This window comes from Pan troglodytes, chromosome 16 (assembly GCF_028858775.2).
Source record: "Pan troglodytes isolate AG18354 chromosome 16, NHGRI_mPanTro3-v2.0_pri, whole genome shotgun sequence".
In the NCBI taxonomy this organism is placed as follows: Eukaryota; Metazoa; Chordata; class Mammalia; order Primates; family Hominidae; genus Pan; species Pan troglodytes.
Genome location: NC_072414.2, coordinates 24,841,145 through 24,855,408, shown reverse-complemented (window position 1 = coordinate 24,855,408; position 14,264 = coordinate 24,841,145). Strand labels below are relative to the sequence as shown.

General features: G+C 37.6%; 1 protein-coding gene across 7 annotated transcripts in view; it reads left to right on the top strand.

Annotated features, from left to right (window-relative positions):
* Positions 1 to 14,264, top strand: part of FMN1 (formin 1) — a 430,759-nt gene that overhangs the window by 257,886 nt on the left and 158,609 nt on the right. For all 7 annotated transcript variants that reach the window (XM_063794664.1, XM_016927883.4, XM_063794665.1 and 4 more), the window contains one exon: positions 12,774 to 12,861. In XM_063794664.1, coding sequence (XP_063650734.1) covers positions 12,774 to 12,861 — 88 coding nt within the window. The remainder of the gene's footprint in view (positions 1 to 12,773; positions 12,862 to 14,264) is intronic.

Genomic DNA, 14,264 nt, shown 5'->3' with positions numbered 1-14,264 from the left:
TTCCCTCTTCCCTTTGAAAATGACTTTTATGTACAGCAGGCTCTTTGTAAATATTTTTTCGTCTTATTTAGCTAAGCCCTTATTTAAGTGTATTTGTATTATACCAGCCTAGTAGATCTAGTAATTGGAAAATATAGCAAAAACAATATAAAGACAATTCATAAGATGTGACTAATAAAAATCATTAAAAATGCAAAATAAAATTATGAAAACACATTTCACCTGTTTTTCAGCCAACAGTTTTAAAATTGGTAATACCTAAAGTGGGTGTGGGAACAGAAAAACAGTTGCTATCAAATACTTGGCAGGGTAAGTCTAATAAACAATTCTGAAATATTTATCAAATTTTCAAATGGGCATATTATTTTAATGATTTCTACGAGTCCTATGAAAATACAAACTTGCATGACTAAGGATCTATCTGCCTGCTTGTTCGTTGTAGCATTCTTAACAATTGACAAAATTTGGAACATTTCTTCAGACAGAGTCTTTGCTCTGTCACCCAGGCTGGCGAGCAGTGGCTTGATCTGGGCTCACTGCAACTTCCACCTCCTGGGTTCAAGCAATTCTCATGCCTCAGCCTCCCGAGGAGCTGGGATTACGGGAGTGTGCCACCACACCCACCTAATTTTTGTATTTTTAGTAGAGATGGGGTTTCATCATGTTGACCAGGCTGGTCCCGAACTCCTGGCCTCAAATGATCCACCCACCTCGACCTCTCAAGTTGCTGGGATTACAGGTGTGAGCCACAGCTTGCCTGGCCAAAATTTGGATGATTTCTAATTGTCCTTTAGTAGGGGAATACTTAAATGATGTGATGTTTTTAGAAATGGCTCTGCCTGCACTGACAAGGAAGTTGTCAGTAATGTATTTCTACGGGAAAAAAACAGGCTACACAGTGAAAAAAAAAAATGTGCAACAAAATGTATACTTTTTCTCTCTTATAGTCTTCAAGTTTCTTTTTTCCTCCTGTCTACTTCCAACACGTTCTCCTCACACCCTGCTAGCCCAATTTCTAACCAATCTCAGAAAGATCTAAGTATATATCAAAGTCTTGGGTTGTACTGAACCATTTCTATGTGTGTTCACAAGTCTAATGTGTTATTGTCCTCCATTTGTTTCCTTTCAGTTATTTTGCATATCTTAAGGAAGATCTTTGAAAGTATATGTTTCTTCTACTCTTTTTCTCGTTATTCATTCTTCATTTCTAATTCTTTTCCTTGTAGTTTGTTTGGTACTGTCCTCCAATTATGAAGGAGAGGCCAGCCCCCTTTCAGTGAAGCCTGACTCAGTCTCAGATCAGTCTGCTCTTACTCTCACTACCAACATGTCCATATGAGCCACTTTGTGACTGGGAGCATATTTGGTGGAACCCAGCCACTTTTGTCTTCTCTCTCTATCCATGGATGACATAGCGTTTGCCTCTCAGAAACTAAAAGTGGGAAAGGGGGAGGTAATGTCATCAAGATGGTGGAATAGAAAATACCGGATCCTTGTTGCCCCATGGAGATGCCAATTTAATAATACACGGGCCAGTTCCCTTTGTGAGAAATTCAGTAGTCAGTTAAGAGGCTCCTAAACCCCAGGTGAGCATGAAACCAGTTGTATTGAAGCTAATAGGAAAATTCATGGCACTCACTCATCTGACTCCCTTCCTGGCACAATACATTGATTTAGAGAAAACTACCTCCTGGCTTCTCCTTCGGGAGGGAGAGAGAAGACTGGATCTTATGTCTAATGTTCAGACTTTTGGGGAGGTACTTTGAAGACTGGTTTCTGTTGTGTGTGAATCTAAGAGCTAACAGGGAAAGATGCCAGGTTGGGAACCACTGAGAAGAAAGATGATGATATGAATTAGTATGCATTCATTGCAATTGCCCCTCACCCTTGCTCAGGGCAGAGTAAGTGAGAGTAAACCTCCAAATCCTGGCTTCTCCTTGGAGAAGGAAAAAGTCGGAGCATCTATCCAATGCTCTGGCTTTTCAGAGGGCCGCCCAAGAGACTGATTTCTGTCTTGCCCGACTTGGAGTGCTGATGGGACACAGCATACTCTAGATGCCTGGAGACTGCTGAGAACAAAAAGCTAGGTGGCCTGCAGTACAGTAGACAGAGGCCAATACAGCTCAGCAGCTTCTCCCACAGGGACTGTAGGGGAAAGAAGAGTGGAGCTTCTGTCTAGTGTTTCACCTTTTCAGTGTTGTCCAAGGAACTGTTTTTTCTTCTTCCTCTGCTTTCTCCTCCTCTTGCTCTTCTTCATCTTCACCCATCTTCTTTTCTTGTTCTTCTTCCTTCCTTTCCTTCTTTCTTCTCCTTCCTTCTTCTTTCTCCTCCTCCTTCTCCTCTTCCTCCCACTCCCCCTCCTCTTTTCTCCTTTCTCCTTTTCCTTCTTCGACTCTGTGTGTTCATGGGACTTGACATACTCTAGATGTTTGGGGGCAGAAGAGAACAAAAAGGAGCTGGACAGCTTACATCTCCAGAGAACCTGCAGTACCATAGACAGACACTAGAGAGAGCAGGGATTATGAGCTCCTGAAAAACCAAAATCCCTCTAATTTGGAATTCACATACGTAAGTCCAGAGAATATTTATCCACAGAAAAAGGCTTGAAAATCCCCCAGAGACACTAGCTGGGCTGATTGGCAAAGGTCTTTCACTGTATGAAATCAGTCTGTAAAGAATGGGAATGGTGACTTCTTTTTCAAATCCCAACACAAAGTAACAAAGCACACAAAGAAACAGGGGAGCATGGACCAACCAGTGGAACAAAAGAAATCAAACCAATCCTAAAGACACAGATGTATATGAATTACTTGACAAATAATTCAAAATAAATGTCATAAAGATGCTCAGTGAGCTCAGGAAAAAGATACATGAACAAAATGACAGTATCAACAAAGAAATAGAAAATATTATAAAGAACCAAACAAATATTGAGGCTAAAGAATACAATAACCAAATTTAAAAGCTCACTAGTGGGGTTCAATAGCAGACTTAAGCAGGAGGAGGAATCAGATAAATCAAAGAGAGGTCGTTTGAAATGATCCATTTAGAGGAGCAAAAAGAAAAAAATGAAGAGGAGGCTGGGTGCGGTGGCTCACGCCTGTAATCCCAGCACTTTGGGAGGCTGAGGTGGGCAGATCATGAGGTCAGGAGTTCAAGACCAGCATGGCCACCGTGGTGAAACCTCATCTCTACTAAAAGAACAAAAATTAGCTGTGTGGGGTGGCGCATGCCTGTAATCCCAGCTACTCAGAAGGCTGAGGCAGGCGAATCGCTTGAATCTGGGAGGCAGAGGTTACAGTGAGCCAAGATCATGCCATTGCACTCCAGCCTGGGTGACAGAGCAAGACTCTGTCTCAAAAAAAAAAAAAAAAAAAAAGAGTAAAGAAAGTCTAAGGATTGTATGGAACACCGTCAAGCAGATCAATAGACACATTGTGACAGTTACAGAAGGAGAAGGTAGAAAGGGAGGAAAGTATATGGGAAGAAATACTGGTCAGATATCTGGCGGAAGAAATAAACATTCAGATTCAAGAATCCCGATGGATCCCGATTACAAGAACTCGAAAGACCACACTGAGCACATTATAATCAAACTGTCAAAAGTTAAAGACAAAAAAGAGAATTTTGAAAGCAGGAGGTGAAAAGCAACTCATACAAGGGCACCCCAACAAGACTATCAGAAGATTTCTCAGCATGAACTTGCAGACCAGAAGGATATAGGGTAATATATTCAAAGCAATGAAAGAAAATTACCAAGTAAGAAAACCATATCTAGAAAAACTGTCTTATCAGCTGGGTGCAGTGGCTCACACCTGTAATCCCAGCACTTTGGGAGGGTAAGGCAGGTGACTCACAAGGTCAGGAGTTTGAGACCAGCCTGCCCAACATGGTAAAACCCCATCTCTACTAAAAATACAAAAAATTAGCCAGGCATGGTGGTGCGTGCCTGTAATCTCAGGTACTCGGGAGGCTGAGGGAGGAGAATCGCTTGAACCCAGGAGGCAAAGGTTGCAGTGAGTGGAGATCATGCCATTGCACTCCAGTCTGGGCGACAGAGCAAGACTCTGTCTCAAAAAAAAAAAAAAAGAAAAAGAAAAATTGTCTTTTGGCCAGATACAGTGGCTCATGCCTGTAATTCTAGCCCTTTGAGAGGCCGAGGCGGGTGGATCACCTGAGGTCAGGAGTTTGAGACCAGCCTGGCCCACATGGTGAAACCCCACCTATATTAAAAATACAAAAATTAGCCCAGCATGGCAGGGGACGCCTATAATCTCAGCTACTTGGGAGGCTGAGGCAGGAGAATCGCTGGAACCTGGGAGGTGGAGGTTGCAGTGAGCCAAGATTGCGCCATTGCACTCCAGCCTGGGTGACAGAGTGAGACTCAGTCCTCCCCACCAAAAAAAAAAAAAAAAGGAAAAAAATTGTCTTTCAAAAACAAAAGAGAAATAGATGTTCGTAGATAAATAAAAGTGTAGGGTGTTCATGACCACTAGACTTACAAGAAATGATACAGGAAGGCCTTTAAAGTTGAAATGAAAAGGGCATGACATAGCAACACAAAAGCATATGAAAGCGCAAAGCTTGTAGATAAAGGTATATATACAGATAAATACAGAATACTATAATGATGTGGATAAATCACTTTTAACTCTGGTATAGAATTTATGCCTGCCAGATATTAAAAACAAATATAATTATAAAAATACGTTAATGGATACACAATAGAAAAAATATAATTTGTTGTATCAATTACATGAAGTGTGGGAGTGGAGAAGTAAGAGTAGAATTTGTATATGTGATTGGAATTAGCTTAAAATAGATTATTATACCTATAAAACGTTTTATGTAAATCTCATAGTAACAACAAAGAAAATGCCTATAGGAGATACAACAACAAAAAGAAAAGAATCAAAGCAAGTCACTATAAGAAACAAAACACAAAAGAAGTCATCAATATAGAAAAAGACAAAACTACAAAAGCTACAAAACAATTAACAAATTAGCAATAACAAGTTCTTGCCTCTCAGTAATTACTTTAAATGCAAATAGAGAAAATTTCTCAGTCAAAAGACATAAAATTGCTAAATGGATAAAAAAAGATGGAACTATATGCTGTCTATAATAGTCATTTTAGACTCAAGGACACAGGCTGAAAGTGAAAAGGGATGGAAAAAGATATTCCAAGAGTTAATTTAAAAAAAAAACGGACATCCTTAGCTAAACTAAAAACAATTCAAAAGACAGCAGGGTGGCCATAGTTAGAATTTAAGTCAAAAACTCTAATAAAAGACAAAGAAGGGCACTATTTAATGATAAAAGGGTCAATTCACCAGGAAGATATAACAGTTATAAGTATATGTGCACCCAACGTACAAGCCAAATGTATGAAGCAAATTTTTACAGAACTAAAGGGAGAAATACACAGCAACACAGCAATGGGAGATTTCAATAACCCACTTTTGATAAATGATGTAACAAGACAGATAAACAGTAAGGAACAGAGGACTTGAGCAACACTATATACCAAATGGACATAATGGAAATAAACAGACCATTCCACCCAACAGGAATTGGGTTTTGAAACACATTCTTCTCAAGTGCACATTCTCCAGGATAAGTCACACTTTATGTCAGAAAGCAAGCCTTAACAAATTTTTAAAAATTGGAATTATACCACGTATCTTTTCTGACCACAATGGCATGAAACTAGAAATCATAGGAAGAAAACTGGAAACATTATACGTACAGGGAAATTAAACAGCACACTTTTGAACAACCAGTGGGTCAAAGAAGAAACCAAAAGGGAAATTGGAAAATATCTTGCGACAAACAGAAACAAAAATACAACATACCAAAACATATGGGATGCAATAAAAGCAGTACTAAGAGTAAGGTTTTAGGGTGAACACCTATGTTTAAAAAGATTTCAAATAAACAACCTGACTCTACACCTCATGGAACTAGAAAAAGAAGGATAAACTAAGCCCAAAGTTAGTAAAAGAAATGAAATAAGGATTTCAGCAGAAATAAAGCAAAATAGAGTATAGAAAAACAATAGGAAAATAGTCAACACAACCGAGTTGGTTTTTTGAAAAGATAAACAAAATGGACAAATCATTAGCTAAATTAAGGAGAAAAAGAAAACACAAGTATATAAAAAATGAAAGAGAAGACATTAACAACTGATGCCACAGAACTGGAAGGATTACAAGAACCTACTATGAACAATTACATGCCAAAAAATTGGATAACCTAGGAGAAATAGATCAATTCCTAGAAATGTACAACCTAGCAGGACTGAATCATGATGAAGTGGAAAATCTGAACAGACCTGTAACAAGTAAGGAGATTGAATTAGTAATCAAAAACCTCCAGAGAAAAGCCCAGAACCAGATGGCTTCAGTGGAGAATCCTACCAAACATTTAAAGAATAATTAACAGGGAAGCAGTGCTTCTCAAACTCTTCCAAAAAATTGAAGAGGTCACCCTTCCAAATTCATTTTATGAGAACAGCATTACTCTGATACCAAAGCCAAAGACATTACAAGAAAAGAAAACTACAGGTCATTATCTCTTACAAATATAGATGTTAAAATTCTCAACAAAGTACTAGTAAACTTAATTGTCTCACTCTGTTTCCTAGGCTGGAGTGCAGTGGCACAATCTCAGCTCACTGCAACCTTGGCCTCCCGGGTTCAAGTGATTCTCCTGCCTCAGCCTCCCAAGTAGCTGGGACTACCAGGCACGTGCCTCCATGCACAGCTAATTTTTTATATTTTTAGTAGAGATGGGGTTTCACCATGTTGGCCAGGCTGGTCTCTAACTCCTGACCTCAAGTGATCCGCCTGCCTCGGCCTCCCAAAGTGCTGGGATTACAGACGTGAGCCACTGCACCTGGCCTAGTAAACATAATTTAATAGCACATTAAAAGGATCATATACCATCACCAAGTGTCAATTATCTCTCGAATGCAAGGAAGGTTCAACATATGAATATTTATCAATATGATATATTACATTAAAAGAACAAATGATAAAAATATTTTGATAGATGCAGAAAAAGCATTTGAAAAAACTCAACACTGTTTTCTGATAAAAACTCATCAAACTGGGAATAGAAGGAAATTACCTAAAGAAGGAAATATTCTTTAGAAGGAATAGAAAGAAATAAAGACCATATACTAAAAGTTCAAAGCTAATATAATCAAGGTTGAAAAACCAAAAGCATTTCCACTAAAATCAGCAACAAGACAAGGATGCTCACTCATGCTACTTTATTCAACATAGTACTGAAAGTCATAGAGACATTAATCAAGAGAAAGAAATAAAAGGCATCAAAGTTGGAAATGAAATAGTAAGATTATCTGTGTTCACAGATATGATCTTATATGTAGAAAACCCTAAGGATTCCCCAAAAAAGCAAACTGTGAAGAACTATGAAAAACATTCAGCAAACTTACAGGATTCCAAATCAACAAACAAAAATTCGTTGTGTTCTTATAACACAAAAATATTAAGTACCTGGAAGGGAAATTAAGAAAACAATTTCATTTAAAATAACATCCAAAAAAATGAAATACTTAGGAATAAACTGAAGAGGGTAAAAGACTAGTACAGACTAGTTTTGAAAACTATAAAACATTCCTTAAAAAAATTTAGGAAGACGCAAATAACTGTAAAGACATCTCATGTTTATGGATTGAAAGAATTAATATTATTGAATGTCTGTATTCCCCAAAGCAACATACAGATTGAGTGCAGTTCCTCTTAAAATCCCAGTGGCTGCTTTGCAGAAATAGGAAAAAACAATCCTAAAATTTGTATGGAACCACAGAAGACCCTGAGTAGCCAAAACCACCATGAGAAAGAACAAATCTAGGGAACTCAACACTTTCTGAATTCAAAACAAATTGCCAAGCTGCAGTAATCAAAACAGTATGGTATTGGCATAAAGACAGACATTATAGGCCAATAGAACAGAATAGAGAACCCAGACATAAACCCAAGCATATACAGGCAAATGTTCTTTGACAAGGGTGCCAAGACTATACAATGTGGAAAGGATAGTCTCTCCAACAGATGGTGCTGGGAGAACTGGCTATCCACACACGAAAGAATGAAATTGGACCCTTATCTTGGAACATATGCAAAAATCAACTCAAAATATATTAGAAACTTAAATGTGAGACTTGAAACTATAAAACTTTTTTTAAAAATAGGGAAAAGTCCTCTAAAATTGATTTTGGCAGTTGTTTCCTGGATATAACATGAAAAGCATAGACCACCCCCCCCAAAAAAAAGCAAAAATAACAGATGCACAAAGGGGACTATGTTAAATGACAAAGCTTCTGCTCAGCAAAGGAAACAATCAACGGAATAAAAAGACAACTTACAGAATGGGAAAAAATATTTGCAAACCACATGTCTGATAAAAATGGGCTAAAGATTTATCCAAACATTTCTCCAAAAAAGGTATACAAATGGCCAACATGTATAGGAAAAGATGCTCAACATCACTAATCACCAGGGAAATGCAATTCAAAATCACAATGAGATAATCCCTCACACGTGTCAGAATGGCCACTGTCAAAAAAAAAAAAAACACGAAAAATACCAAGTTTTTTTGAGGATGTAGACAAAGTGGGACCTTTGTACACTGTTGGTGGAAATGTAAAATGGTGTAGTCACTATGGAAAACAGTATGAAGTTCTTTAAAAATTTAAAAATAGACCAGGGACGGTGGCTCACGCCTGTAATCCCAGCATTTGGGGAGGCCAAGGCAGGCAGATCATGAGGTCAGGAGATAGAGACCATTCTGGCTAACACGGTGAAACCCCATCTACTAAAAATGCAAAAAATTAGCCGGGCGTGGTGGCGGGCACCTGTAATCCCAGCTACTTGGGAGGCTGAGGCAGGAGAATGGTGTGAACCCGGGAGGCAGAGCTTGCAGTGAGGCGAGATCAAGCCTCTGCACTCCAACCTAGGTGACAGAACGAGACTCCAGCTCAAAAAAAAAAAAAAAAAAAAATTTAAAAATAGAACTACCATATGATCCATTAATCTTTCTTCTGGATATTTATCCAAAAGAATTGAAGTCACTGTATTGAAAAGATATTCCCATGTTGCAGCATTCACAATAGCAAAGAGATGGAGACAACCTAAATGTCCATTGATGGGCGAATGGGTAAAGAAAACGTGGTGTGTACATACAGTGGAATATTACTTGACCACAAAAAAAAAGGAAATCTTGTCATTTGCTACAACATGGATTGGCCTGAGGACATTATGCTAAGTGAAAATAATCTAGTCACAAAAAGATAAATGCTGCATGATTCCACTTATATGAGGTATCCGTGGTGGTCAAACTCAAAGGAATGGAAAGTAGAATGGTGGTTCCCAGGGGCTGGAACAACGGTGAATTGGAAATCTGCTATTCTGTGGGTATAAAATTTCAGTTATGCAAGGTGAAAAAGTTCTAGAAATCTGCTGTATAACATTGTGCTTGTGGTTAATAATGTACTATACATTTAAATTTTTGTTAATAGGATACATTTCATGTTGTGCACTTTTCATAAAAATAAAGAGAAATTAGTGTTAAGCCTTCAAAGCCATGGGAGAAAAAAAAGACGAAGAGACTAAGAGGATTTAGGACGTATCATTCTGTGCCCATTGTGTCCCTACCATTGTAGTTGGTTTTGAGAAACCTGGTGGTATTTCACAAGAGTGGCTACATGGAAACATAGAAGCATCTTTTTGAAAATTTACTTAAAAGTAGACAGAGAATTTGGTTCAGGTAGGGAAGAGAATTCAAAATGCTCCAACTTCACCACTGCTTAGCTGCCCCCAGCCCCTTTTTAGGAAATCAGCATCAGATTTCCAAACAAAAACGTCTTAAGGCATTAGTCCCAGTAAAGGTAACACTCAGCAAATACCTGGTTGTGCCAAGTCATTCGACAAAATTCCAAGCATGGCTTATGGTGATAACATCCTTTCCACAGTTAAGCCTGGTTGTATAATGGGGTGAGGGGTAGATTTGCCTCATTTTACTCAGGGACAGACAGAATCAATATCTTTCTTGCTCTTTTACTCTCTCGTGATCTCTCTCCTGCTTTCTTTTAATTAGCTAACAGAAAAACGTGCATTTGTGCATTACCTTTCTTGTAGGCAGACTATTACTGGTAGTTTTCAGGGCCCTAACTGGATAGCTTGGTGCGTGTTCATTTGAAGAAACTTTTGCAACCCAGCTGTGATCTTGTCATAAATTTGATCCTGTTCCTGTGTCCTTGTCATTGATGTGTATGCCATGGTTGTGGTTGTATCAGTCACCATCCTGGACACTTAAGAATAAATCTAGTCAATTCCCAAAACATTTCTCTTTTTGAATTTGCACTCCAGTTAGTTTAGGTGATGCTTTTATTTGCCTTTTTGACCAGCAAACTTCTTACGACTTGATCTGTCTCAGTCCCCTCCACATCCCCAGAATACAAAGCAATGCCAGGCACATGTAATGTGTACAGTAAATATTTTTTGAATGGGTGCATGGCTGAATAGTTATTTAAAACTAAATTGACTTTTCTTAATTTTTGTATTGGATGAAGAAATCATTTGACTTTAAATTTGGGTTCTCTAAGAAAAAGCCAGAAATTGCATTATTAAGGAAGATATTGTATTATGCTTAATTGCCTTTTTTTCTTTTACTTTCATATAAAAAATTACTGAGTACCTTCTCTATTTCTGTTTAAAACTCCTAAAATTCTGTATGCCTCAAGAATCTTTCTCTCTAAGGCGAATGTTGACATGCTTAAACATATTGACTGAAAAATGAGATTTTTTTCCTTTACATCTTGATTAATACTTAGTATTTACTATCTTTTAGGTCTAATTGTTATATGAAAGTAGCCATTCTGAACAGGTAAAGGAAAAAAATATCTGGCAATAATTGATTCAAGATCGATTAATCAACAGGTAGTTAGACAATTAGGCAGTTAGATCATCTTTATTGGAACAAACTATTGTTATCCCTTACTTTTCAACCAGCAAGCAACTCAGCTATTACAGTAATAATACAAATGTAGATGTTTGTTACCATTTAGTCTTGTCTTCACAGTAGTTTGGCAATTCTGTAAGTACCTAGGTGGGAAGGAAAGCACAGCTGTTCAGCCTAGTTTGTATTTTAACCAGCAAAGCACATTAAAAACATTTGTAAGATTTGCGTTTTGTGGGTGCTTCTCTTTTATTTTTGTAGCCCTGCCACATGAGAGGAAAGAGAGTTTTTTCCCTTAGTGGCAGCTTCGTGATATGTTATTAGGGAGCTGATTTGGTTTACTAGTTGTAGAGAAACACAAAACTATGTAGACTTCTCCATGGAATATTCATAAAGGTTGAAATAACTGGCAATGAGGTATGTGGGGTTTCTATGAAGATTGTGAAAATACATATTATTATAAAAAATAATTTTAAGGCCAAGTGTGGTGGCTCACACCTATAATCCCAATACTTTGGGAGACCAAGGTGGGAGGATGGCTTGGGCCCAGGAGTTTGAGAGCAGCGTTGGCAATATAGTGAGACCTCACCTCTACAAAACATCAAAAAAAAATAAAAATTAGCCAAGCATGGTGGCCTGCACCTATAGTGCTTGCTACTCGTGAGGGTGCAAGGATCCCTTGAGCCCAGGAGTTCAAAATTACAGTGAGCTGTGATTGCGTCACTCTACTCCAGCCTGTGTGACAGCACTGGATACTATCTCAAAAATTAATTAATTAATTTAAAACTAGAGCTTTGTGTGCAAGGTATTATATTGTTTATATTAATAATAACAAATAGGAAGTAACCTCTCTGAAACAGAAAATCTTTAAATAAATATATGTCAAGAACTATATTAAGTGCTTTGCATATAGTCATTTAATTTCTAAAATAAATGTATGGGCCAGGTGCAATGACTAATGCCTGTAACCCCAGCACTTTGGAAGGCTGAAATGGAAGAATCACTCGAATTTAGGGTTTGGGATCAGATCAGCCTGGGCAACGAAGTTTTTATAGAGACCTTGTCTCTATAAAAAAATTTAAAAATTAGCTGAGTGTGGTGGCGCCTGCCTGTGATCCCAGCTACTCTGAAGGCTGAGGCAGGAGAATCACTTAAACCCAGGAGGTCAAGGCTGAGACAAACTCTGATCACGCCACTGCACTCCAGCCTAGGTGACAGAGCTAGACCTTCTCTCAAAATAAAATAAAAGTATAGACTAAATATAGTCAGCCCTTCATGATGAGGAAATCAATTCATAGAGGTTGTCACTTTACCAAGGCCATATCACTGGTGGCTGACTCAGCTGTTCATGCTTTTTTCCCTAAATCACTCAGAAGATGACATTACTAAAAAGATTGGAGGCTATGAAGTGACTTCACCAGTAGCAACATGAAAATATTCCAATGATAAGTGAAAAAGATGGATACCACATTCTGTACATCTTGATGCTGGTATAACTTAGTACTTGAGTAAAATGATCACAGTAACATATAAAGATTTAGTGTTTGTATTAGGCTGATGGAATTTTGTGTGTTTGTTTTGTAAAACGTCTGTCATTGTGTAAGATGTCTATAATTGTGCATAAGTTACTTCCCAATTAAGTATTATTTAAAGAAGAGTGCGTGCAGCATCAATTTAGTTCATCAATCAGTGTATCTAAAAAAATTTAATGTTTTTGGTGTGTGTCCTGAAAGACTGCATGGTCATTTGAGCTTGTATTCTTTTTTTTTTTTTATTTCTAATTTTAGATCATCAAATTGTTGGATGGAAAACGATCTCAAACTGTGGGAATCTTGATATCTAGTTTACATTTAGAAATGAAGGATATCCAACAGGGTAAGTCTTTTCTATCACTTTTGTTTTACTTTTTTCATTTTTTAAAAAACATTTCATTCTGAAGAATGTCAAACACATACAAAATTAGAATGCCCTAATGAATCCTATATACCCAATACTCAGCTACAGAACCATCAACTCACTCTTGTTTTATCTGAAAACGCCCCCCTCTCACCAAGTAGGTTATGAAGCAAATTTCAGATGCTTTATAAGTCATCTGTTAAAAATGTTAGTATTATTGCTAAAAAATAAGGATACTTTATTTATTTATTTGTTTTACAGGTGGGGTTTTGCCATGTTGCCCAGGCTGGTCTCAAACTCCTGGGCTCATGCAATCTGCCCACCTTGGCCTCCCAAAGTGCTGAGATTACAGGCATGAGCCACCGCGCCCGGCCCAGGGGTAGTTTTCCAAACAATACTCCATCCAGTGCCATTACCCTTCCTTTAAAAACATTAATCGTAGTTACTCAGTATCATCACATAAGTAGTTCTAATTTCTCTGTTGTTTGTATACTCATTAATTCATCCATTCATTTATAGTTAGTTTAAATGAGGATCCAGACAAATTCCATGCATTGCCTTTGACGTGTCTTTCAAATTTATTTTAATCTAGAAGTTTCTACCCTCCATTTTTTCCCCTTTTGTAATTTATTTGTTGAAGAAACCAGGCCACTTCTCTTGTAGACTTTCCCACATTTTAGATTTTGCTGATCATGTTGCTGTGTTTTTATTTATCATGTTCCCCTGTCCCCTGTTTTCTATAAACTGTCTGATCTAGAGACTTAATCTGAGTGGAAGAATACATCATAGATGCTATTATGTTTTCTATCAAGAAGTGCATAATATTTAGTTATCTGTGATGTTAGTGAGCACTTATGATCTTTGCCTAGATTTATTATTTCATTGGAAGATTTCAAAATAATGATGTACTAATTCCATCATTTCTTCTTTATTAGCTGGAATACTTCTAGGGAGAAATACTTTCCTTCATTTGGTTACGTCATTGTTTCTTAATCCTTTCGTTTTCAAAATGTTGTTATTTCTATTTGGTTATCTTTGGCTCAATTTTAGATAAAAGACATTTAAAGAGAAGAGATTTTGTGTGCACATATTTTTATTAGTATCTAGAAAAGTAGACCAGAACACATCATACCTTTTCAAAATCTGTGTCTCGCATGAAAACAATACTCCCCTTTCTCACTAATTAATTAAATGTAAATCTTTGGGAGTTTTTTTGGTTTTTGGTTTGGTTTGTTTTGAGACGGAGTTTTGCTCTTATTGCCCAGGCTGGAGTGCAGTGGCATGATCTCGGCTCACCGCAACCTCTGCCTCCCGGATTCAAGTGATTCTCCTGCCTCAGCCTCCCAAGTACCTGGGATTACAGGCATACGCCATAACGTACA